Here is a 24,290-nt window from a genome sequence, read left to right on the forward strand (position 1 = left end):
GCGCGTTGGCGGGCGAGGGGCGCGTTGGCGAGCGAGCTCCAAGATGGCGGCGGAAGCGGTGGCTTCGGGGGGTTCCGCGGCGCTGGCGGCGGAGGCGGTGGCGGCGGGCTGGGTGCTGGAGCTGAGCTGCTGCTGCCTGTGCCGGCACTTCGCGGAGGGCCGCGCCGCCGAGTTCGGGCGGTGGAGGGCCGTGGCGCAGGGTGAGGGGGCTCCTCCCGTCCTTTCCCCGTCAGGACGGGGCTGTCGGTCCCCGCAGAGGGGGCGGGTGGCAGCTCAGGAGAGTTGTGGAGCTTCGAGCTGCTGGGTACTGAGGGAGGGCTCTTAGCGGCCTTACTTCATCGGCTTGGTGCTGTGAAGCGTGCGGGTGTAGCGTGGTTTATGTGCCGTCCTCAGTTAGGTCTCAGGTGCTGGTGGCTCAGGGCTACTGGAAGGTTGAAGGGGTTTTATTAAAGGAGTGCAAAAGTTAGTGTAGCTTAAGTGCACCGGGTTCCTGAGTTTACATCCTGGCTTCTAGTAGAGCGCTAGAAAGTTTTGAAGTGCTCAGAGTCTGTCAGGCACAGGTGGAACAAAGCCTCATGGCTGGATCATGAGTGGAAAAGTGTATATTTAAAATGAGGACTATTTAAGAGTGAACATTTTTAACAGTTAAATTGTCTTGATCTCAAATTTGGTGGATTTATGGTGATTTTATCTCTTGGGGGAAAAAATAAAGCTCTGTAGACACCAGGTTAGAGGTTTTTTTTTTTTTTTTTTGGCCGAAGTAAATGGTCGATAAAGTAGTCAATAAGTATGACTTACTCAGTTCTTTGCAAAATGTTTAATACCATGGTATGCATAATGAATAGTAAAGAGATTAATATGAGAAATAGCGAGGGGTAATAAATCTTAAGGTAATGAAATGCACCAGGTGGGGGACTGATAGATTCAGTGGTGCTTCTCAGCGTTGGGACTACAGCTCAGTAGGAGAATTGTTATGAAATCTCATGAAGACAGATGGGAAGCAAGAGACGAGGCGCAGACTGGAATCTCTCTCAAGGAGAATAGAAAGACTTTGTAAAAATTGTTTCTACTAATACAATCTTCTAATTAATATTTGTGCAGAATAGAAAGTTACATAGAACTGGGAAGTAATAGAAAACCTGGAATGTGAGAGTTCATTAACAGAAAGAGTTGAGCATGCTGGTGCTGTAAGGTTATTAAGAGTGTAATAATTACGGAAAAAGCTAAGTGCACCTATAAGACTGCATTAGAAAAGACCTGTTGTGTTGTTGGGAATACAGAACAATTGTAGAAAATGAGACCCTACTGAAATACTGGTTGGCTGTCAGCCTGAAGGTCAGTTCAAACTGAAGCAAATGCAAAGCTGTAAAAGGAGCTATTTTGTTAGGGGATTAATAATGTTTACGTGTAGCTCAGTACACTACCAAGTAGAAATAGCTTACCTGTCTAGGTAGTCTGTAGTTCAAAGACAGCATGGCAAGGTTACGTGCCTTGCTTACCTTATCCTGCTTTAATGGATCTGTCATCAGAACTAGCTTGTCCAGGTATCTACGTGGAACAGGATTTCTGGAATTTTTAATGAAAAGCTAAGAAATTAAGTATACATGAGTGGCTATTGAGAGAGGAGCAATTTATATTCAAGAGCACTTTTAACAACCAGATTAACAGAGAAACAGATTCTGGAAAATTTTAATAAGTCCATGTCGATTAATGTTTGTCTGCGTTACTTGTGAATAATTGGTGCAAAGGACCTGTTGTCCACCCTGTACGCTCATCAAGGTTTCTTCTCCTGCAGAATAGCTCTAAAGAAATCTAGTGCATGTAGTCAAGACTGCTTTGTGATACAAACCAAAGCACAGGACGTTTTATTTAAAAAACGCAGCCCTGCCCTGAATTAACACCCTAGTGGAGGTGCACCCTAAAAGCATGTGGAGGAGCAGAGAAAGCTAAATGATTTCAAGCCACTTGCCAAAACAACCTCCTTATTTCTGTTGCATTGCTCAGCTGCAGCCTTCTTCCTGCTTCAGAAACTTCGAAGCTCTGGCTCCATCTTCAGGGCATAGGGATAGTAACTATCTCTAGCAACAAACTCATTATCGAACCTTTCTGAAGCTGAACTGTGTTGCCTGCTATGGGAGATGCATAAATTTGTGACTGTAATTAGTGGCATTTCGCTGCTATTCTAAGCAATGTTCTTTTTTTTTTTTCACTTCCTATTTTAGCTAGAGCTCTTGCATCACCTGTCCTCACAGAAACAGAATTGAAAATGTGTTCTTCGAAGCCCAAATGACAATATCCTGCTTGATGGTAGATAAGGCAGTTGTTCAGGTTTTTTTTTTTTTAATTAGTTTGTAATTGGATGCTTATCCATTGTTCCCTAGGACATACTTATACGCTACTGAGCAAGGAAGCTGAGCACTTGTGAGGAAAGCAATGTGTGATATGTTCTGGTTGTGTCAGGGCAAAACTGGGGGTGATGTGGGGGGTCCCCTCCTGCACAATCCTGGCTTTCTCTAGGCTGCCTCTGAAACATCCTGAAGCAGGGTGCTCAGTGTGCAGCTGTCTTAGGTGAGCAGCTTGACAGGTTCTTTGCTTTTCATTTTGAATGTTTCCATGTTGTGCTGTGAAGACAAATTCATACAGCACGTTAAAATGTGAAGTTCACAGTAATCAGCGTGATGGAAATAATCTCACCACAGTTCCCTGTCTAAAATATACAGTAATCCTTGTGACCTTCCAACCCCATGAGGAGGATTTCCCTTGTGGGCTTAGGTTTCTGCCTAAGCTCTGGTAGCTTTTACTGCTTTGGTCTGCCAGTTGCCACAGCAGCGTTGTGTTAGCAGTTTGCTTGGGGCTCTGCTGGGTGGGCACTCTACGGAAATGTTCTCTGGATCATACAGTTTTTGGTCTTTCCTGGTAAGCTAGTGAGCAAAACAAACTTCTATTTGTTTACATAAGATACTGTGGCGTTCTTTTAGGTTTAAAAAAGAAAAAGGTGATGCGTCTTTCCACTTCTAAGCTACTGTTGTGAACTGCAAGAGGAATACATTTTTCTGGTCATGTGCTTAAATATGACTGAAGTTCTTAGAACAGGGAAGAACATTAGCTGATAATCTGCTAAATTTCTGTTTCATTAGGGATCTGATGAAGCATTTTTAGTCTGATAATACAGTGTCTAATATATTTCTAGCCACACTGTGGCACTGCTGGAGCAAGACTGACTTAACTTTCACTCTTCTTTTCCAGCTGTTATCAGTGGCTTCTCCAAATTAGCTACACATCAGAAAAAAATGGTGTACCTCTGTCAGCTTTTGATAAGAATTGCAAACGGAAAAGAACTTGGTAAATAGTGATTTATTTTTTTTTCAGTTGCTGTTTAAGTAGATCTGAATGAACTTGCATGGGTGTGTATTAGATATGCTTTTGCATTGCTTCTAATGCATATATAAAGTGGCTGAAATCTCTACACTTGGACTGCTAGTGTTCCACATGCACCTGACCTATATGCAGGACTGGCATTACTCTGTGATGACTTTATTGCACAAAGTTTGAATGCTTTTATGCTGCTCAAATTGTGGGTCTTTCTGTCACAGCAGCATCGACAAATATACTTGAAGATTGACTGGCCATTAGTGAGCAATATCAAGTGTAAAGTGCAGAGGGGGCACTTCTTTCAACAAACGTAAATGTAGAAATTAAAGCAGACAATAGGAGCAAGAAGACTGATTAAAAGGTTGATGGCTTTTCTTTTTACAGAAGGTCATAAGACTTTCAGGTGGCAGCAGGTCTTTGGGATTTCTATTCACTCTTCTGTTTGGCTGTAAGTTAGCCACAAATTACTCATTTATTTGGCTGAGCTGTTTCTGTGACCATGCACAAGTTCTTGGAAGACTTAACTTCTTTGCTGCTTGGTATAACTTGGTGAGATTTAAGAACTTCAAAAGGAGTCTTGCCAGTATGAGCATTGAAGAACAAAGGTGTATTCTAGCCTAGCAGTGCCACAAAGGCTTATTCTTATAAATTTAAAAGCAGCTGCTCTGCTTTAATGCTGCATCCTGGGAAGTGTTTAAGGCCAGTTTGGGTGGGGCTTGGAGCAACTTGGTCTGGTGGGAAGTGTCCCTGACCATGGGAGGGTGGTTGGAACCGTATGATCTTTAACGTCCCTTCCAACCCAAACCTTGTATTGATCAGACAGGGAAACTGTAGAGTGTTGAGGGTGGTTATTTGGCTAGACTGTGTTTTGGCCAGAACTGGTCACTGATCCTGCTTGCTGGGAATTTTCCCAAACCTTAATATTAGCACAATGACATGGCTGCTTCTGCTTTTTCAGTAAACAGTACTGCATTACATTGTTTGAATTTCCTTCTCACGTTAACCTGTTCAAATATAACAAAAAGTTAAGACATGGTAATACAGAGAGATCAGGAATGTGTTTTGTTACAAAATCCAAAGCAGCAATACTAAATGTTTTGATAACTTATGCCAAGCTTATTGTAAAAGTATTATTAATACCATCCCTAATACATAATGGTAAACTTAGCACTATTGCAAGTAGCATTTTTAATTGAACGATAAGTAGAAGATGCGTAATCTCTTAAAAATGCAACACTATTATAATTAACATCAGGAAGAAAGAGGCTCTAAAAAGGAGGAGATGCCTTCAAGTCTCTTAAACACACCTGAAAAGGGAGACTAAAATTATTTGAGGAGAAAGGATTTGTAATGATTTATGGTACATAGGATTTCATTGTGTACACATAATGAAATATACTTAGCTTCATCCTTTAAGTTTTGTTATAAGTACCGATTTCTATTTTTTTCCTAAGAATGCAATTTTGAAAAGGATCCAAGAATTTCACCTTTGGAATCTGCTCTGTCCTTTTGGACCCTACTTGAGAGGGAAGAAAGTAAACTTGATAAGCTTCATGAAGATATTCGTCGCTTGATTCAAATTCAGGTCGGTGTTATTTATTCAGAAAAACTTCAAGATGCTTGCTATTCATTCTGCTAAAACAGAGCTTGATCTGAAGTGAATTTTCTGAGTTTGTTCTGTTTTCAATTACAGTATAAACAAATCTGTACATGGGACCTTTCCCTATCTAGATTGGTTCCTGTTTGGCAGGTTTTGAAACAATTTCAAACTGGGACAATTTGAAAAAATATATATATATCAATTGGGATATCAATTTCAAAACATTTATATCTTGAGCTTCAAAATATAGCTTGAATAGCTTTAATTTCAGATGAGTTTTTTTGGCTTACGAATAATTCTCTGTATTAGAAGACTTTTGATTTCAGTGACAAACATGTAAAAACTTACCTGTTCCTGGTAATGATGGTGGTGTTTTTTTTTCTTTTTGTGAGAAATGTATTTCAAGATTAAAAGCATTTGAAAAAAAAAAAAATCTTGACTTGCTCTGAATTTCCTTAAAACTCAAATTTTCCATGATGAAACTCTTATATATTCAGATGCACGTTAACAACTCCATTTTGCTGTTCTTTCCTAACGTGACAGAAGTAAGTATAGACATGCTGTTGAACTGATTTAAGACAGAACAGTCTTAAACAGATTCAGTCTTCTAAGTGTTTTTTTTTGTTGTTTTGTTTTGTTTTTAATTTGGAGATAGCTACAAAATGTCTGTGCTTAACAAAAAATAATTACTGGTTGTTTTGGGTTTGTTTTTTTTGAATCACTGTCTGAAACACTACATGCATTATCACAAATGTGCTTCACTGCAATACTGAATTGGATGTGTCCTCTTTTTAACTGTGTTTAATGTGATCACTTTACACTTTTATTACTGTTACAAATGAGAGCACTCTATTTAGTTGCACATGAGGGAAATTTCACAATTGTTGGGACTGAAAATGTGCTTCGGGGAAGATGGAAGCAATGGTAAGGGAGAGGAAAAAGGTAAGTAAGGGAAAATTTGCATCAGTGCATCAGATTTGCCTTTAAATCCCTCGTCTTTATACAAGATGTTTAATATTATTTCAGAACTAACTGTAATAACTCAATAATTGTTGGTCCTGCTTCTAAACGTATAGACCTCAGGATTTTGGAAGTCTCAAAATTACAGAAGTGTGACTTCCATTTTTTTTTTGTTGGTGGTGGTGGGTTTTTGTTTTTCAGGCAAAATGTATTTCAGCATATCTTTTAAGTGTAACTATATTGATTGCAGGCTGTAGCAGTCCATATGGAAAAAGGATATTTTAAGGAGGCTGCTGAAGTTCTTGAAAGGGTGTTTACATACTCGGAATCAGATAAGGTAGTAATGTGCTTTTGTTTGCTTGTTTTAGAGGAGAAGGAGGGAACAGTTTCCCAAAGGTGGCAAATCACTTTCACATCTGTGGCAGCTCTCAGTGCAAAAGGGTATTTGGAGAAAGGGAAATGATAGAAATAATGCATGATTTGGGGGAGTAAAATGATTGCTTTTAGCAGCAGTTGTGGGCAGCAGTGGTCTAAACTTAATCTCCTTTCCCACTTTGAGAGATGGGGGATTCTGGGAAGGTGATGCTGCAGTTTTCACATCATGAACACACTGGTAAATAAATGCTCTAATTGGGCTGTTGACTTCTTCTGAGCCTTTGCAGTGTGCTCTGTTTGTCTTCTCCATTGGTTAGTGTTCTACAGACTGAATCATCAGAAGGAAGGAAGGGTCATTAACATCCATAACATGGAGTGGATGATGTTATGCCTCTGTCTGGACCAGATAACATCTGGGCCAGGCCCCTTCCTGGTTTGATGGTGGTTGCTTCATGAAGATGCAAGTCTAAGTGCTTGTCTGTTCAAAATAATAGTTAATGCATATGCCTGAATTTGCTGAAAACCGTAAGTCCACTTATAGTAATGACTTCAGCAACCTATAGACCGTTGCAATAATGGGGACTGCTTATAAGAGGCTGAAAAATAGGGAGAAAAAAAGAAGCAGATTATATATAGGCTGTTGACCTCTCTCTTGAATACGTGCAGTGCTTGTGTAGGTCCTTCTTTAATTGTACTTCATTTGTCAGCTAAAAGATAGAAGTACTGACAGTCTCCTGATTTCCCCCACCCCTGTAATAGCTGTGTATGATAAACTGGAGGAACCTTTGCATTTTGTGGAGGCAGAACATGATGCCTCGTAGTGTGCTACACCATTGAGGAAAATGGGATGAAGAAAAGAACAAAGGAAGGCAAGGACTGCAGGCGAAAAGAAGACAGACAAAAATGCTGCCTATATGTTCCTCTGGTTTATTAGAACGTGTTCTACATAAATAGTAGCACATGTATAACATTATTCAAATAAATTATTCAGAAGATTTAGGTGTTCAGAAAATGTAGGCTGAGCTAATAGAGTTGGTAAACAAGAGTGCAGCCTGTACACAAGTTAGATACTGGCTGTATTGCTCTCTGCATGATTCAGAGTGGTTGCTAGACAAACAATGTTGTGATTAATTAAGAGTGTTTTTGTGCCTTTAATGCTACTGTACTTAGTCCTTTTCCTGAACACTAGACCCCTTCAGTGTCAGTCTGCAGAGGCAGTAAATGAGAAAAGAAACCCAGTAATGAGTGGCCCTTTCTGGGTGTACGCTTTGCTCCATTGACCACACTGCTTTCAACATCATTCATAAATAGAATGAAAGTGTGCATCTCTGAAAAGTTACACCTATTATTTGTTGAGTATGTAAACAAAGCAAACTCCTGTCATTGTGCCTAGTTCATAGTAGAACCCTTTCAAACTGTAGCGTGAATTTATTCAGAAAACTACATGACAATCTTTTTCAGCTTTGTATGTGTCCTATTTATCATAGATGCTAAGATTACTGCAAGATACATATATATATATATATATATATATATATATATATATGACATGAAAGTGTGCTTTTTTTAGCCTTTAAGGGGTAAGCTGGCAACTATAATCAAAAGCAAGGATCCGTATATTCCCCTTCTCCAAAGCTTCAATTACGATCTTCTGATAAGTAAAGTCAAGTCTTACATCGAACGTTTCAGGAAAGAAAATGAAAAAAACTTCTTACTACAGGTATGTCAAACTATTTTCAAAAACTTATTTCAAAAGAGATGCATACTTTCAAGGAATCTGTTTACACTAGGTTCAATTACTGCCTTAGATGAAAGGGAAGCTTTGTCTTCCTATGGCTGACCTTATTAATTGAAAAAAAAAAAAAAGTTTGAATGTATGATTAGGAGATAGGAATAAGATTCCAGAGGAAGAGGACCAGTTCTGATCTTAGAACTCCTCGTAAGATAATGTAACTATATTTCATGTTTATTTTGCCCTCTTTAAGTCTATAAGACTTTTCATATTAACAGTGAAAAATCAAGACCTGTTAATTTGTTTAAAAGCTTTAGGAATGTCAGAGGAGTCAGAGATTGAAAACTCTTACTGCTTTTTCCTGTAAGTAAAAAAGCTCCTTACAAACCATCTTGCTCAAAAGTGATTTAAAATTGGCAAGAACAACATTCCTTCTGCAGTTCATGTTCAAGAGGATTGTGAAGAATTTCCCATGTGTTTACTCACTATAAAAGAATATTGAGTCACTCAATTACAAAAACACAGACATCTAAAGGTAATAAGAGATAAATTCTAAATAAACAAACTTGAAGTTCCTTTGGGGTTTTCATTTTATTACTGGAGAGACTAGAGAACCTCTCAAATGCATTCAGAGTATAATAAGAGGAATAATTTTTAATGGTTTTACTCAGCTGCCAGTTCTCAGGTTTATTTTTCAAATGAATTTGAGTCTAAGAAGAGAGAGAGGTTTGGAGATGTCAGAGAAGGCCCAAAACTCCATACTAGCATTCCTGGACCCTGTGTTGCATCCCTACTGCCTGTATGCACATCCTTCCTACTGTCTGCACCAAAGTTGCAATATTCTTACTTCTGAAATCTTCTTACTTTAGCCTGAATTACTCCAGGATGTAGAGGATAGCACAGTGTAAGGAGTTCACTCTTTTCTGTACAATGCAGGTAACTGTTTCCCAGCAGCATACACTATTCTCTGCAGAAAAACACCTTAGCTTTAACTGTTTGTCTCTCTTTCTTCTTGTGCCATATGTGGAAATACAAAAGGGTCTGCATTGCTAGACTGTTCTCTAGGCTGCCTTTTCTAGCTTATAAGCAAGCTTGGAATTTACAAGGTTCCGTCTCCGACTGTCGATGAAATTATTGCACTTCAAGAAACTTTTTGAGGTAAATTAACGGAAAAACAATCTTCAGATACTTCAATGTCAAAGAAAGACCGGCCAAAGAGGTTCACTCAGGGAATACTTTTAATTTTTTCTGTGTAATAACTTAGTATTTTTTCAAAAGAATTAGTTTTAGGGAGAAGTACAATTTGAAAGTTACTGTTACATTTTAAAATGCATTATTAGTTGATTCTTTTTTTTATTATTAAATCCTTTCTACTAATTATTTGCATGGAAACGTATTCTCACTTCTGCTCATGTTTTGGTACCATCAACCACTGTAAAGACAGAATTTTGAAAATTAACAGCTGAAAGATGTGGTAAGTTGGGTAGTTATGGAATTTCTGACAGTGAAATATATTCTTCTGGGAGTGGAAGTATTCTGTAATCAGAAAAACCTTCAGTATTTTCATGTTTGATTTAATGAAATAGAGACTGTATCTACATTATCTGGTTCTTACAAATGTTGAGAGATTCTGCAAGTTCCTGTGAAGGACAAGTTAAGATTTCAAGAAGACTGAAAATTGGACAGATGACAGAAAACTAACAGGAGGCAAAGGAGGCAAAAGCAAACTCTGAAAGAAGAAATGGATGGAAAATGGAACCAACTGGCTAAGCAGAAAAAGAATTAATGTTGGGCCTGCAGTGAACATGTCAACTTTAAATTGCTATGATTTTTAGTCATCTTTGAGCACTGTAAAACAGATCTCCGTTTGGGTTGTATAGACAGTGTTAGAGGGAAAGTGGTTGGTTCTGCTTAGTAATGATGGTGCACAGCTAGAGGTTTTATATCACTTGAGTGGTAAGTATGCATTAAGATAGTAGAGAATAACATTAGTGGCAAAGTGATGAATGACATCATATGGACTAAGTGACTTTTCTAAGGTGTTATTATATCAAGTAGATAGGAGGAACTTTAGGGAAAAGCATGAATCTTATAATACTCTAGAAATTTTATGGAGTAATGGACTATCCTTCTCCCGTTAGGAAAGGAGGAGGAATCATTTTAGCTTGTGGCTAAAATGATTTAGGAAGGATAGGATGTTAAAATATTTTTGTCAATACAGGAAAAGTCATTTTGCAAGCTTAAAGTTTGATTGGACATACCTTTGAAAGTGTTGTAGGTTTTTTTGATCTTGCCACAGTCTAAAGTCAGTGTAACTAGATGAACTTGTGAGTACAATTGACAACTGACAGTCCTCTAGTCTTAAAAACGACTTCAGAGTACTTCAGTAGTATTTGCAGTCTTGATCTCTGCAATGTATTTCACACATCATCTGTATGTTCAGTTCATATAAATACTACTTGTGGCTTTGACTAAAATTTTTCTGAATTACAGGCTGGTAAAGATTTTGATGGATTTCAACCTACCTCATTACAATTGTTCTGAAACAAGTTATTTTGGCAATAATGCCCTTTGAAGGGTCTGTGGAGTACATACTGTTAGTAGAGCTAATGCAGAGTACACTTACCTAAATAGCAGCTTATACTAAGATTAATGTACTGGCTGCTATAATTTTGAAGCATCAGTTCTATTTCTCACAGGCAGCCATGGAGCAGGTAGAGTCTAAAGGACTAGAAGCAGTAGTGCTGCAGAACATAACTGTGAATGTCAATAAAGAGGAAGAAAATAATTTGGAAACCACACAAAGGTATGTATTTAGCATTTTATTCCTGAGGGACTGTTGAGATACAACCCTGTCAGGCAGCTCAGTGCCACTCAGCTGTTTAATCACCCTCCCCAGGTGGGATGGGGGCTAGAATCAGAAAGGTAAAAGTGTGAGAACTTGTGGATTGAGATAAGGACAGTTCTTTAAGCAAAGAAAAAGCTGCACACACAGGTAAAGCAAACCAAGGAATCCATTCGTTGCTTCCAATCAGCAGGCAAGTGTTCAGCCATTTGCAGGAGGACAGGGCTCAACACACATGATGGCTTTGCAGGAAGACAAACACCATCACTCCTAATGTCTGCCCCCCCTTCTTTACCCCAGCTGTTGTTGCTGAGCACAATGCCATGTGGTGTGGAACATCCCTTTGGTCAGTCTGGGTCAACTGTCCTGGCTGTGTCCCCTCCCAGCATTTTGTGTACCTCCAGATGGCAGGACAGTGTAAGAAACAAGAAATAGTCCTTGTCTCTAAATGCTGCTCTGCAACAACTAAAAACATCTGTGTGTTAGCACCACTGTTTTCATGAAAAATACAAAACACAACATTGTGTGAGCCTCTGCAAAGAAAATTAACTCTGTCCTAGCCAAAACCACGGCAGGAACATGTTTGGATAGTAACTTGAAACCTGTAGAATTAAGAGTAGGTAGAAGGTAGGACATTATATTCCAAATCACTCTCCAACAGAAAGTGAGCTATTAATTTATTCTCTATTTTTAAGTATTAGCCTTTCTGTAGTTGTTATTCTTGGCATTTACATTAAATGGCTTGGCATTAAGTTTAAATACTTGCTGAAGATGCACGATTTTCAGTTCAAACAGCTGTCAGTCTTGTGTAACAATAAAAATATTGAAATGCTTTTTAGAAGTTTTCCTTTACACTTGATTGAGCTCGTTTTAGTCTTTAATTTCAGGCTATAAGTCATCTGAAGAAGAGAGAGAACAAGGAAAGGGAGTTAGTGTGTTACTTCTTTCCTTACGGCTAAACACAAGACCAACTTGCTTAGTGATACTGCTATTATGGTAAATAAATACAGGGTGTAACTCAGGCAATGTGAAACCTCAAAATAAATACATATTTTTGTAGGAAATGCTGGGGGAACTTGAAACATGGTTCCCTTTTTACCCCTTTGACTGCATTTTAAATAATGCTAATATTCTAGGTTTATCGCCACTTGTTTCTTCGGTCAGGATAGAGTTTGTTCTTCTGCAGTTTTATACCTACAATACTTAACATGATCTAGTTAAGAAAACTGACTGATGTAGAGTGTACAAACAAAGTAAGGTAAGTAAAATAAATGCATCATATCTTCAAATAAATGTGTATCGTGTTGTGGAAAAGTTTAAGGAATTACTTCCGTAATTCCATAATTTTGTAAATTTGTGGAAGGAATTGCTTCACATGAACAAGTTCCATGTTTTTCAAGGCTTTCAGTATTAACAGTAGCATTATGAGTAAGTGGATCGATGTAGTTAGTGTTTGTATGCCTCTGCTTCTGTAGAGAAATCTTGGGATTTTATTTAATGTAAATACTGTTGATTCACATCAATGGTAAATTGCTGTCTAGAAAATTATTTTTATTTTCAGATTTACAGAAGAGCAACCAAGTACTACAAATCAGTTACCTGAAGATGCAACAAAATCCATTAGAAGGTAAAAATGATTTGTTTGGGTGGCTTTTGGTCATACATGTTTCATGATTTTTTTTTTTTGTATTTTTACTTCAGCTCTGTATTCTTTGCAGGCGTCGTTCAAAGAGGAAATGCAGAGCAAGTAATGTTCTTCAGAGTGAGTGTTAATAATTATTTTTTACACTTTCAAAATAAAGTCATATCAGACGTTTTTCCAAATGGATTGGTGGTTTGATAACTGCTCTCCAATACGATTACATTCTTATAAACATGATTATGGTGAGAAGAAAACTCCTAATTTCTGTCTGCAAGTTTCTGCATGTGTGGAGTGTTGCTGCATTTACAAAGTGTTTTAAAGTTCTCTGGCAATTAATTTTGTAAAATCATTTACTGTTTTCTGTTATGCTGTGTTTTTTTTGTTTGTTTTACTAGAGTATTATGGTATTCTGTACAGGAGAAAGTTGGTAGAGTAGTAGTAAGACTTGTCTCTTTTGGGTATCCAGTCTAGGTAACGTTGGGGAGAAGGAACAAAAGAGTCTGACTGAAGCGGAAAAAAAAAAAATAGCAAGTTGTAGTGTAAAATGCAGGGTTAGGCTGTTCATGCATCATCTGGTACTATTTTCTTAAAAGCATATGTCATGGATTTTTTCACACTTCTAAGTAGGTTCTGAAAATCATTAGCACCCTATTACCACAAAGAGATGATGTTACAGCCACAAGTGGCTAGCTGCTGTCTAACATACCTACTTACCTATCCAAATTTATTTGTTGCTTCTGTTGTGCTTGGAAGGGTCAATTCTTAGGATGGCATGGTTACTTGCCTTAGTTAGAACCTCACACATCTTCTATGGAAAAGATAGAACCTATATAAACAGTATAATATTTCTGATCACTGGTTAATTTTCACTCTCTCTACCTAAACTGAGAGTTGCATATAGGCAGAATATTTTTTTCAAGTGTAAAATAAAAAAAAAAAATCATTGGTACATAGCAATTTTTACCTAATTGCTTAAAATAACTCTTCTGTGAGCTCTGTCTCATACAAAATAGTTGGTTTCTTGAATAGAGCACTTAGTCCTTGGTCTAAGGTGAGAGTGTATACATATATAAAAGTATATTCATATATGAACACTGAAATTTTTCCACTCTGTCCAAGCATATCAGTACAGTACATTGTAGTCTCACATAATTGTTAGCGTGTAAAATAGAATTGTAGAATTGCTAGAATGTACTGCCTTAACGTTGACTCCTTATCCATCTGGATGCATGTTAATTGTTTTCTAGGTCTGAACAGCTTGCAAAATGTGGAAGAACTTGATACTCAGACTTGTGGCCGAAGAAGAAGGGTTTGTGTTTGATTTCTATTCTAAATGGAGATAAAATGAATCTGCCCTGCAGTAGATTTTTTTTTTCCAGCTGTATTAGACTCAGCATTCAAAATTATTGGGTTTAAGATTGCTTATGTTATTCAAGCTGTGCTATATAGCTCTTAGAACCGTGTAAGTTCTAATTTCTGTCTTAGGAAGAAAAAATATTTCTGGTACCATCTCAAGTATTCTTGCTAATGCTCATGAGGTTTGAATTTGTTCAAATATTACTATTGCTAAAGCTTAGCCTGAGTCTTTTTAGATGTTTCTGTGAAATTGTAAATGTGCAAGTTTTTATTTAAAAATACAAATAAAAATAGTAAAACTTTGGGTTAAAGAATTCAGTGGATAATTTGCCCATGAAACATCAAAGACTTTTGTTCCAGCTTGGAAGCTGAATAGATCTAATAACTTAATAATTCAAAACTTTGTTTAGTTGAGGTAAAAACATATTCGAGAAACTGTTTTGATTTTTATACACAAAAAAATAGTAGCTTTTTATAATGCTACGTTTCAAATAGTCATATGAACTCTCTTCATGATTAAACCTACTCCATTATATTTAGCAATGCTATAATTCCCTACAGGTGAAAAGTACAGAAGTGTATTCCTCAATAGAAGTGAATTTGAAGCTGATTTGATGTTAGCGATTAACTGCTACAAACTGAGCTTTTATATAGCTCACTTTCTTCATTTACAAGAAAATGATAAAACACTTCTGAACAAAATTAATATTAAATAATTATTCCTCTTAAGAGAATCTCTTTAGGAGTAATACAGAGTGTTTGTGTTGACAGTTTATGCCATTAACTAAATGTGTTTGTTTTGGTGCAGGCTGTTTCATTCTTCTCATGTTCATTTTGATACTTAATTTTTCATATAATACGGAAGGATGAACTGGCTTAGTTTTTTTTTTCTTTCCAGACACTCTTCAAGGAGAGTTGTAATTATTCCTATCTTTTTAAGAATTTTTAGTGAAGTTGAAGAATTGGTTAAATCTTCTTTTGTATTCTTTTCCTCAGATTGGTTGAGGTCCTAATGAGAGTCCTAATGTTGTTAAGATATGATACCGCCATGTATTGGAGGTTGAGCCCCTAGCTACATATAAATACATAGTTCTTTACTTTCTCACAAATCTTAGGAATATATACATCACGGAGAACCTCTTTAGCAGTTCCAAATACAGTAAGTGCCCTAAAAAAAAAGTGCTCACAGGATTTGCCTGTTGCATTCAAAAGCATAGTAAATGTTTTTTTCTACCTCATACTTGCACAGATGTCTTGTCAGCCAGTTGGTGACAGGCATGCACAGTTCAGTCAGTCTTGTTTCAAACATGAAGTTTGAAACTAACTGGACCACAATTGACGTCTCACCTGGAGTACTGTGTCCAGTTCTGGGCTCCCTGGTACAAAAAAGACAGGGGTCTCCTGGAAAGAGTGCAGCGGAGGGCCACAAAGATGATACGGGGCCTGGAGCATCTTCCCTATGAGGAAAAGCTGAGAGACCTGGGTCTGTTCAGCCTGGAGAAGAGGAGACTGAGGGGGGATCTTATCAATGTCTATAAATATCTGAGGGGTGGGAGACAGAAGGATGTAGCCAACCTCTTTTCAGTGGTTTTTGGGGATAGGACAAGGGGCAATGGCTGCAAGATAGGACACAGGAAGTTCCGCACCGACATGCAAAAGAACTTCATGGTGAGGGTGATAGAGCACTGGCACTGGAACAGGCTGCCCAGGGAGGTTGTGGAGTCTCCTTCTCTGGAGATATTCAAGGCCCATCTGGACGCCTACCTGGGCAGCCTGCTCTGAGGATCCTGCTTTGCAGGGGGGTTGGACCCGATGATCTTTTGAGGTCCCTTCCCAACCCCTACAGTTCTGTGATTCTGTGACAGAGTTAATGACAGTTTTATATTCACCTATTTATTTATTCAGGCAGTATGTATGGACATGGCTACAAACACTGAGTTCAGACCTAGGGCTTGTGCACAGATCTCACTAGAAAAAAAATGCTCAATGCTTAATTCTGTTACTATAAATTCAGCCTTATTTGAAATGTAAACTTATGCAATATATAGAAAGCTATAGAAAGGACATCTGATAGTAGTGAAAACTCTGAAAAAAATATAAAAGCTTGAAATAAATTAAAACTCAATCTGAACATTTAGAAAACTGTGTTTGCTCTGTCTGGTATTTATGCCATACTAGTGAGACCTCATAAATATTGCATAGAAAGCCATGATAATTGGCCTTTTAAACCATAAATCCACACCGCTGCTTAATTATCTGGGTTATATAAGATAGTCCACATGCATGAAAGAATGCTGTGAATGTCAGAGCTGTTGACTTCTAGAACTTCCTTTTCCATCCAGTCCCTCTTTCAATGTTGGCATTGTTTGCTCTTGTTTTGCAAATGGCATTTCACTGTAGTGGTTCAGTGCCTGCTTACAGCCTTTCATTGCTGTGTTTTCAATTAACGGCATACAGCAGTCTGGAGTGCTATTGAAAGGAGATGTACTTTATTTTATCAGTCCTAAATTAAACTTATGGGATGCCTGTGTCACAGAGACATCAGGGAGCTGTTTGTACTCAACCTATTCTATGTATGTGTATGGTCAGTCTTTTGAGTTGTCTAAAATCAGTCTGACAAGTTTCTTAAATGTCTGAAAAATCTGGGTTTTCAGAATTTAGTCAGACTTGTATAGAAAAAATCCACGTATTTGAACTTGAAGAAATTTTCAGAGCAAAGAAGAGTCCCAGCATGCACAAGGGAAAGCAGATCGTTAGAACAAAACTGACTCTAAGGCATAACAAGATCTTTTGATAAGGGATGGTGCATTTACACAGGCTGTCTGGCAAACTGAAGTTTGCTCTGCCAGTGTTCTGAGCTAGCCAGAGGTCAGATTGCTCTGGGCCAGGCACTGTGATTATGTTAGCTCAAGCACAGTGCTGCTTTATGTCTGGTCTCTCATCCAGTCTTGGTAGCTTGTAACAGAGCAGTGCTGGAGTCTGTACAACTGCCATCCCAGAGCACAGGCAGTTCATTGGCGTGTGTGGGGAGACAACTTACTAATAAATATAGTTCCTCAGTGAAGAGGAAAAATGGGTCAGTCTCTGATTTACCTTACAGCAGGCTGCTCATTTATATGTTAAAGTGAAGAAACTTGTCTGCAAAGAAAGCCTGCTGTAACCAATTTTAAAAGCAGAAAACCACACACACACAAAAAAAAAGCAAATGTAATTAATCATTACAACAAGTAACAACAGTTGTGATTGTCTCTGTGCTGGAAGTATTTGAATTAACTGGTGCAGTAGGTCAAGCATAACAGTGGTACTCGAATAAAGATTTTACTTAGGAAAGTTTTCTGATGTGCTGTGAAATGAGATGATCTAGATGATTCCAATGGAATCTCTGGCCTTTTAATAATAGTTTTGGCTTGTTTGTTTTTTAACACAATACTGTCACTGCTGATGTTGCAAAAGATTTGTGGACCAGGAAGTGTTGGGTAAAGGAAGTATTTTTGATAAAGGATAGACAATTTTAGGGAAGTGTTAGGTTTCTGTTTACAAAGACAGCTGAACTACTACTACCACTCAGACTTCACTGGCTAGTCAGTGAGGCGTGTATCAGTGATCATAGGTTCTTAAAAAGGCACTGTTAGTTGCATTAAGTTAGAACAACTCTGAGACATGAAGCTTGTCGGTATTCATGTACCTCAGCTTGCATTTTGTGTAGATTCCAAATTTTCACTTGTTGCAGAATAAGCAGAATACAACTTTGATCAGGCTGAATGTTATGTCCCTTTCCCTGCAGTGACCCCCTTCACCACTGCTGCTGCCACCTTCATCAGGATAAATTCAGGGGAGTGAAGGTGCAGCTAAAGAAAAAGCTATACAGGACAGCACTGAAACTGTCACCCATTCTTTCCCTGTGCACAGATTGTAGTTGTTCTTAGGGCAGAATCTTTTAAGGATCTGTAGATGGGTTGGTTCTTGGTCCTTACGGAAGGAGAAAACTAAAAAGAAAAAAGTATCTCCTTGGATCAAGGACTTACCAGAGCATCCTTAGACACACAGACCTCTTGTGAAACTGACAATCATACTGACTTACACTGGGCTGCCCTGCCCAGCCACCTCTTGTTTACAAATAGGACGGGGATGCATTTTTCAGATGTCAGGAGTCACAAGAGATTTACACTAACGCTGGGTAACATTTGTTGAGTGAAGTGATTTGTTCCCTCGTAATTCCCTGATTTCCTCTATAATAGTTCTAGGATTTGGCTTCATCAAGCTCAAATCTCCTTAAGTTGAGGCTATTCATTTACAGCTGTGCATTTCTGTTACTACCTGATTCTTCATAGACAGGAAAGCTCAAAGTGCAGAGAGCTCAGCCTGAATATCTTGGATCTTCCTGCCTGATAGGCGGTACCACTTACCCATTTGATACCTAGAAGTGATATATTACTTTTGAGGAGGTCTTGTACATATTTTAGTATACTTCTCTCTTCGTACCCCAAATGACACGTTGTAGTCATTAGACCTTCAGCTTGAGCCATCTACACCTCTTATTGTTCTTATGTTGTGTAAACATCTTTTTTGTTCAATTTTTTTCAGTTAGCCCAGGGATTTTACTAGCACATCCTCCCTCACATAATGCTTTAGAAGTTTGCTTACAAACTTAATGCTATAAGCACATTATCAAAGGATCAGTCCCCTAACATATAAGGAGCATGTGTATGTGATATTGGGAATACTCACAACTTGGCCAGATCCTGCTTATTTCCAATACGTTAAAGGATTTTAGGAGCAGCTGCTTCCTCCAGCATCTCCTGCTCACCTCTAGGAGCCCAGCTCAGAGCACCTAGGGATGTGGAGTGTCTGTACCACATGGCTGAGGGACATAGCTGCGGCTTTCCCATTTGAAGGTTCAAGCAGTAGAAGATCAAAAAATACATCCCACTGAAAATGGGGTGCTTAGGTCCTCACAACTGCACACAAGCAAAGCAAAGTCAGGAATTCATTCACTTGTTCCTGTCAGCAGACAGATGTTTAGCTATTTCTAATAAAGCAGGGCTCCATCATGGCTAACAGTTACTTGGGAAGACAACATCCCCAACCCTCTTCCTTCTTCTTTCCCCCATCCTTTATTCCTGAACGCTGTGTCATAAGGTATGGACCATCCCTTTGGTCACTTTGAGTCACCTCTCCTGGCTGGGTCCCCTCCCATCTTATTGCGCCTATCCCCCAGTCTACTCACTGGAGGGCAGCATGAGAAGCAGAAAAGACTTCGACTGTGTAAGCACTACTCAGCAACTACTAAAACGTTGGTGTGTTTTTGTCACAAATCCAAAACATAGCACCATACCAGTAACTATGAAGAAAATTAACTCTATGCCAGTCAAAATGAGTACAGTTATACAACCCATTCTTCACCAAAATTGTCGGATAAACAAGATATGTTAAATAAGAACAGCAATTTCAATTTTTCAAATAACAAGGCTTGAGAAAGGACACTTAGAAATAATTCACTCCTTTGCTAATTAAATTGTGCTTACTGGTGAGACTACTAGTTGCAAATGCTTCTTAGCTAGTGAGACCTGCAAAGGCCTGTGATACTTTAACTATTTTGTTTCTACACGACACAGATAAGCTACAGGGAAAACCTACAGAGCACAATTTTCTGTACTTCTCAGCTCAATCTCATTAACATTTTGAGCTAACGTTTTTTCTGTAAGTGGAGTCTTTGCATTGCAGAATTTGGGGAATAAATCTGGACAGAACCCATTATCAAACTCCAATTTGAAATAGAAAGTGATCCTTACTTTTTAGGTACATTTTTCCTAAACAGTTGCTCCAAATAGGGTTTCTGTTTTTTATTTGCATAGATTACAGTTCAGTTTGTCTGAGGAGATGTACTTAGGATGCATCAGTATGATTACTTGTGTATTAAAGGAGGATTTGAAGATGTAAAAATTATATTCTGTCACAATAAGTTGTTTTAAAATAGTTTTCTTTAAAGTTATGAATTGCTATTCCAGAGTGAAATAATGGCCATATATGACTATATTAAAAATGTACAGGCTAAAAATAAGATATATAGGATCTTTAAATTTTTTGTTACCTGTGTACGTTTTCACATTTTCTTACAAAGCTGCAATATATTAAAAAAAGTTTTTTTTAATCAAGTATTAGACTCCAGCTTTCTTTTTCTCTGAGTGTACTTTTAAAAATGCACTGAGATACTTGTATTGAGAAACAACTAAGGAAAAACTGGTACACTGGACAACTTAAACGTAAGGAAGTGCCTGCAGATAAGTAACTGCAAGTAATTTTTTCTCCTTTTATGAGAGAAATGGCATCCCTTAGAATTTAAAAATCCCATGAATCATGACAGTGATACCTAAGTAGTAGGCTCAATAAATAAGCAAAAATAAGTATATAGGTGTAGATACCCTGTTATCCAAGGGTATGGCTGATCTCACTTCCAAATCTGTGTGTATGATTTTGCTTCTATCAGCATTTTTAACTATTGGGATTTGGTTTTACTCAGCACACTAAAATTCCATTGTTCGTGAATGGTGTCAAGATTCAGAGTTCTCAAGTTAACATGTCACAAAATGGTTTTTCTTTTGTGACACGTGTTAAAATCAATCAAAGCCTGTCTTGGCTCAATTTGCTTATAAAGCAAAATTTTGGAAAGCACGTTTGGGTTGAAGCCAGACTTTGCATGCCACCTTTCTGGTTTTCAGGTTTTTTTCCTCCTGTAACTTGTGAAATTTGAAGCATGAGATTTTGTTCTAAGTAATGCCTGCTACTGTGTTTTAACACTTGAGTCATAATCTTTCTTGTTCTATTTAGTGTCAAATTATGGTGCTCAAAAGAAATCAAAATGAGCCTACTGACAGCTAAAACATCTGTGTTGTGTAGTAACTAGACAGCTATATAAATACTTTTATATTTGCTACAAGTTTTGTTCTTACATGAATATCTTTCTCTATTCAAATATTCTATATTTTCTCTGTTCTTCCCCTAGCTGTGGACTCTTGAAGAAGACAAGAAACTGAAATCAGGAGTAAGGGAGTTTGGAGTGGGCAATTGGGCTAAAATTCTGGTCCACGGTGACTTCAACAACCGAACCAGCGTCATGTTAAAAGACCGATGGAGAACACTGTCCAAGATCAAATAAGACTAATTTGGGTAACAGGAATCAACTCTTCTTGAGCTTTCCCTATGTAAGGATTTAGTTCAGCTTTTCAGAATAACTTGTTTTAGTCTCACAGTTTCCAGCAATGTTGCTGCCCTAAAACATGAAACAGATGTAACGATGACTTAAATATAAAGCCTGGTCTTCTATCTACATGTGAGAGGTGGATTAATTTCTGAAATGTGAAAATACTTACAGTGATTATGAAAGGTTAATAATACAGTGGTCTTAAGTGACCAGCAACGTATTAGCTTGATAGAGGCTTTTAATAAAGAGTCAAGTGTTCTGTAGTTTTTAAAGAGTTGTATCTGTAATCGGATGGAGCTCTTTATCATTTTAGTTTCTACTATTGTCATTCCACTCTGATTCCACCTCGCTTTGAAATTTTGGTCAGACTTGTCATCTCTGTCAGTAAGTCATACCAAAAAATACGTATGCATTGTTATTGCTAATTTTTCCAGTTAAGCTTACATGGGGTATTATATTTTTATGTTTATAAATATTAACGGTGCTCTGTATGAATCAGGGAAAACACACCGGTGTATTTTTTTTAAGAATTAAGCTTAAGTTCTAGGAGGAAGATTATTTTGTAATTATTTATATTGGCATAATAGCAGTTACTATCTTGCAGAAGAGAATGGGATAGGGAGGTAACAGCATGATACTAGCTCTTAACTTTTCTTGACTATCTTGTGCTACCTACCCTGTCTTGAAAAGTGGCATTCTTCTGGACCAGCAGAAAAGGGGAAGCTCCTTTCCTGGAAAGCCAAAGCAGAACCCTGTTCTGGCATTGATAGCACAGCCCATGAAACAGGTTTCATCTACACTCTCTGCAGTGCTAGCAAGCACAGATACCCTGTGATGGGTAGCTGCCTGCATCAAGGTGTCAGTTGGTTACTGTAACTGTCCTGCTCATGAGAGACTGTAAGAGATGGGTGGTGGTGCTACGCTGCCTCTCTTGCTTTGGATTGTATGGAAAAGAATTCCAGGACCTCAGAAAACACACGCTTTCCACTGTCATACTAGTGTGAATCTAGAATTTATATATCACAGCATTCTTTTAAAAGTGGAATCTCTTCAATTCAGGTGTTTTCTGGGCTGTTGTCCTTGGAGATTTTACAAGAACCTTTCAAGGAAAAGCATCCATCTAAACTGGTTGTAATAAAACTCTCAGAAATATTCTTCCTGGTTACAAAAGAATTAATATATTCTTCAGGGCAGAAATATTCACGAAGTATTCAGATCATCTCTGCACGTTCTGTCTTGGAGGCCTGTTTGCATTAAGATTAAATGGTTAAGTATCATTAGAAAGGTTTCTGTCCTACTCTTGAATGTGGACAGGACCTCAGACGGATCACTTTCCTAATTCTTGTCAATAGATACTCAGGTTTCTTTCTGCAACTGTGGCACACAGTGAGGTCCCACAGAGATACTGCGTGCCTTAACAGTAAATTTCTCAACCTTAAGGCACTGTTTCTTTTTAGGACACATGGTGAATTTCAGAAGCTTGATAAAATAAGGGTTATGCACTTCAGCAAGGAATGCTAGAGCAGCTGTAAGCCAACAGTTCAAAACAAAAACATAGCAGGTATGTGACAAGTGAGACCTGCAGTATGCAGCCCCTTCAGTGGCTCTAACAATAATTCAACACAAATAATAGGTATCAAAACAAGGATTTGAACTATGTGCATAGCACCCTTGCCTATGTTCTAATGTTGTAGGTTTCTGTGTTAATCGTTGTATGTGAGCAAGTTTAACTACTAATAAGTGTTTTTATGGCTTTTAGCCAAGGCTTTAGTCATGACTGCTTATTCCTAGATGCAAGATTAATTATATTTTTTTAGCTGTAGCGAGCTAATTGCTGTAGCAAAATCCTAGTCAAGGCAGCTTAAATAAATTACCATTCATTAAGGAAATGGGTCTTCTCAAGACTTTCTTTGCAGAAGTCTTGTTTACATTTGTCTGCCATAATATGCTTCTTAGTGAGACTACTTCCTTAATGACACTGACTACTCTCACATTTTTATGAGGGTGGCTGAACATGGAAACTGCAATGTAGACAAAAAATACTTACCCACTTGTAGTATAAACAACTGTCTAGATGATATTAGGAAGGAACAAGGTTCTAAACTGAAGTCTGGTTTTAGCTCTCAAACTTTCATTTTTATTCATCCTTACAATTTAATGATGATAGTAACCATTCCCAGAGTTGAGAACATTTGGCTGGCTCACTACTGAGTAGGATCAGTGCCTGTGAACAGGACTATAGCCTGTAAAGAATGAGAACCTTAGAAAAAGAAGCTACTATGGTTAGAAACATCAGCTCTTTAATTACAAACAGAAACATAGGAACTTGCTTACAGCATTCTAGTACAAAGATCAGTCTTAGCGTTTTGTATTCAGGCAAAGAGATTTGCCTAAAATACTTCTTCCAAAAGTTTGGCTCCTTTAAAGTTCATTTAGGCTCCACAAAATACAGCAGAAAGATGCAGGTTTCTTGGCATTGGTGTTAATTTTCTTAGTTCTTGTTGTTGCTGTTTTAAAAGTCTTCTAAACTTTTACGTAAAAATGAAGCTATGCACAAGAGGACATGAACACTGTTGCAGTTGCCGAATCTTCTTCCAGGTTCCTTGGCACCGAGAGTTGCCAACTGCTTCCCAGCGTAAGATTTTACCTCTGAAATGTGGTAATAATGAGAAATTAAAAATGAACGTGTTTACAAACAAAAAACCTATATATTTCATGTTAGTAGGTTGTTCTATAATGTCATTTGAGAGAACATTAGATTAACAATGTAATACTTTAATTAGCTCATCTTAGTCTTAAAATGCTTTTGTTTATTATAATTCTAGGCGTTCTAGAGCAAGCATTATGTTCCTACATAGAGTATACAGGATGATGGGTTGAGTAAACAGTTGCATAGGTATTACATAGCATGTGTCTTAATAAGTGATAGATACATGGAGGTATGTACAAAAATACATAGACTAAGTAAAAATAAGTTACAAATATTAAATGCCTTCTTTCAATACTAGTGTTCTATAAACAGGACATGTAGTTTAAACCTGAAATCAGATTTGGCTTATGGCAGAAAACAGACTTCCTAAGTAACAGTGCCCATAGCTGTAAAAAGACTTCTTGCGCTACAGAAGTTACATTGTCCCTTTACAATAGTAAATAAAGCATTCACACTGAACTTTATATTGCAGTTATTTACAGTTTTATCTGGCTGTT

General features: G+C 37.8%; 2 protein-coding genes across 4 annotated transcripts in view; one reads left to right on the forward strand and one right to left on the reverse strand.

The window, feature by feature from the left end:
• On the forward strand, positions 1-24,072 carry TERF1 (telomeric repeat binding factor 1). 3 transcript variants are annotated; one of them, XM_035317617.1, is made up of 11 exons: positions 1-200; positions 3,247-3,342; positions 4,827-4,957; positions 6,183-6,269; positions 7,878-8,027; positions 10,739-10,845; positions 12,446-12,511; positions 12,603-12,646; positions 13,774-13,835; positions 20,886-21,034; positions 23,602-24,072. In XM_035317617.1, the coding sequence occupies exons 1-11, from the start codon at positions 44-46 to the stop codon at positions 23,648-23,650; spliced, it is 1,098 nt and encodes a 365-aa protein (XP_035173508.1). In that variant the 5' UTR covers positions 1-43; the 3' UTR covers positions 23,651-24,072. The 3 variants fall into 3 exon arrangements, 2 of the variants coding, with proteins under 2 accessions (XP_035173508.1, XP_035173509.1); XR_004748220.1 differs by lacking the exon at positions 23,602-24,072 and having other exon boundaries at positions 12,586-12,646; positions 20,886-20,962; XM_035317618.1 differs by having other exon boundaries at positions 20,886-24,072.
• Positions 23,367-24,290, reverse strand: part of SBSPON (somatomedin B and thrombospondin type 1 domain containing) — a 9,277-nt gene continuing 8,353 nt past the window's right edge. Inside the window, exon 5 of the mRNA XM_035317619.1 lies at positions 23,367-23,732. Within this exon, the coding sequence (XP_035173510.1) occupies positions 23,615-23,732 (118 nt within the window). The 3' untranslated portion in view covers positions 23,367-23,614. The remainder of the gene's footprint in view (positions 23,733-24,290) is intronic.

The sequence above is a fragment of the Oxyura jamaicensis genome, chromosome 2, assembly GCF_011077185.1.
Source record: "Oxyura jamaicensis isolate SHBP4307 breed ruddy duck chromosome 2, BPBGC_Ojam_1.0, whole genome shotgun sequence".
NCBI lineage: Eukaryota > Metazoa > Chordata > Aves > Anseriformes > Anatidae > Oxyura > Oxyura jamaicensis.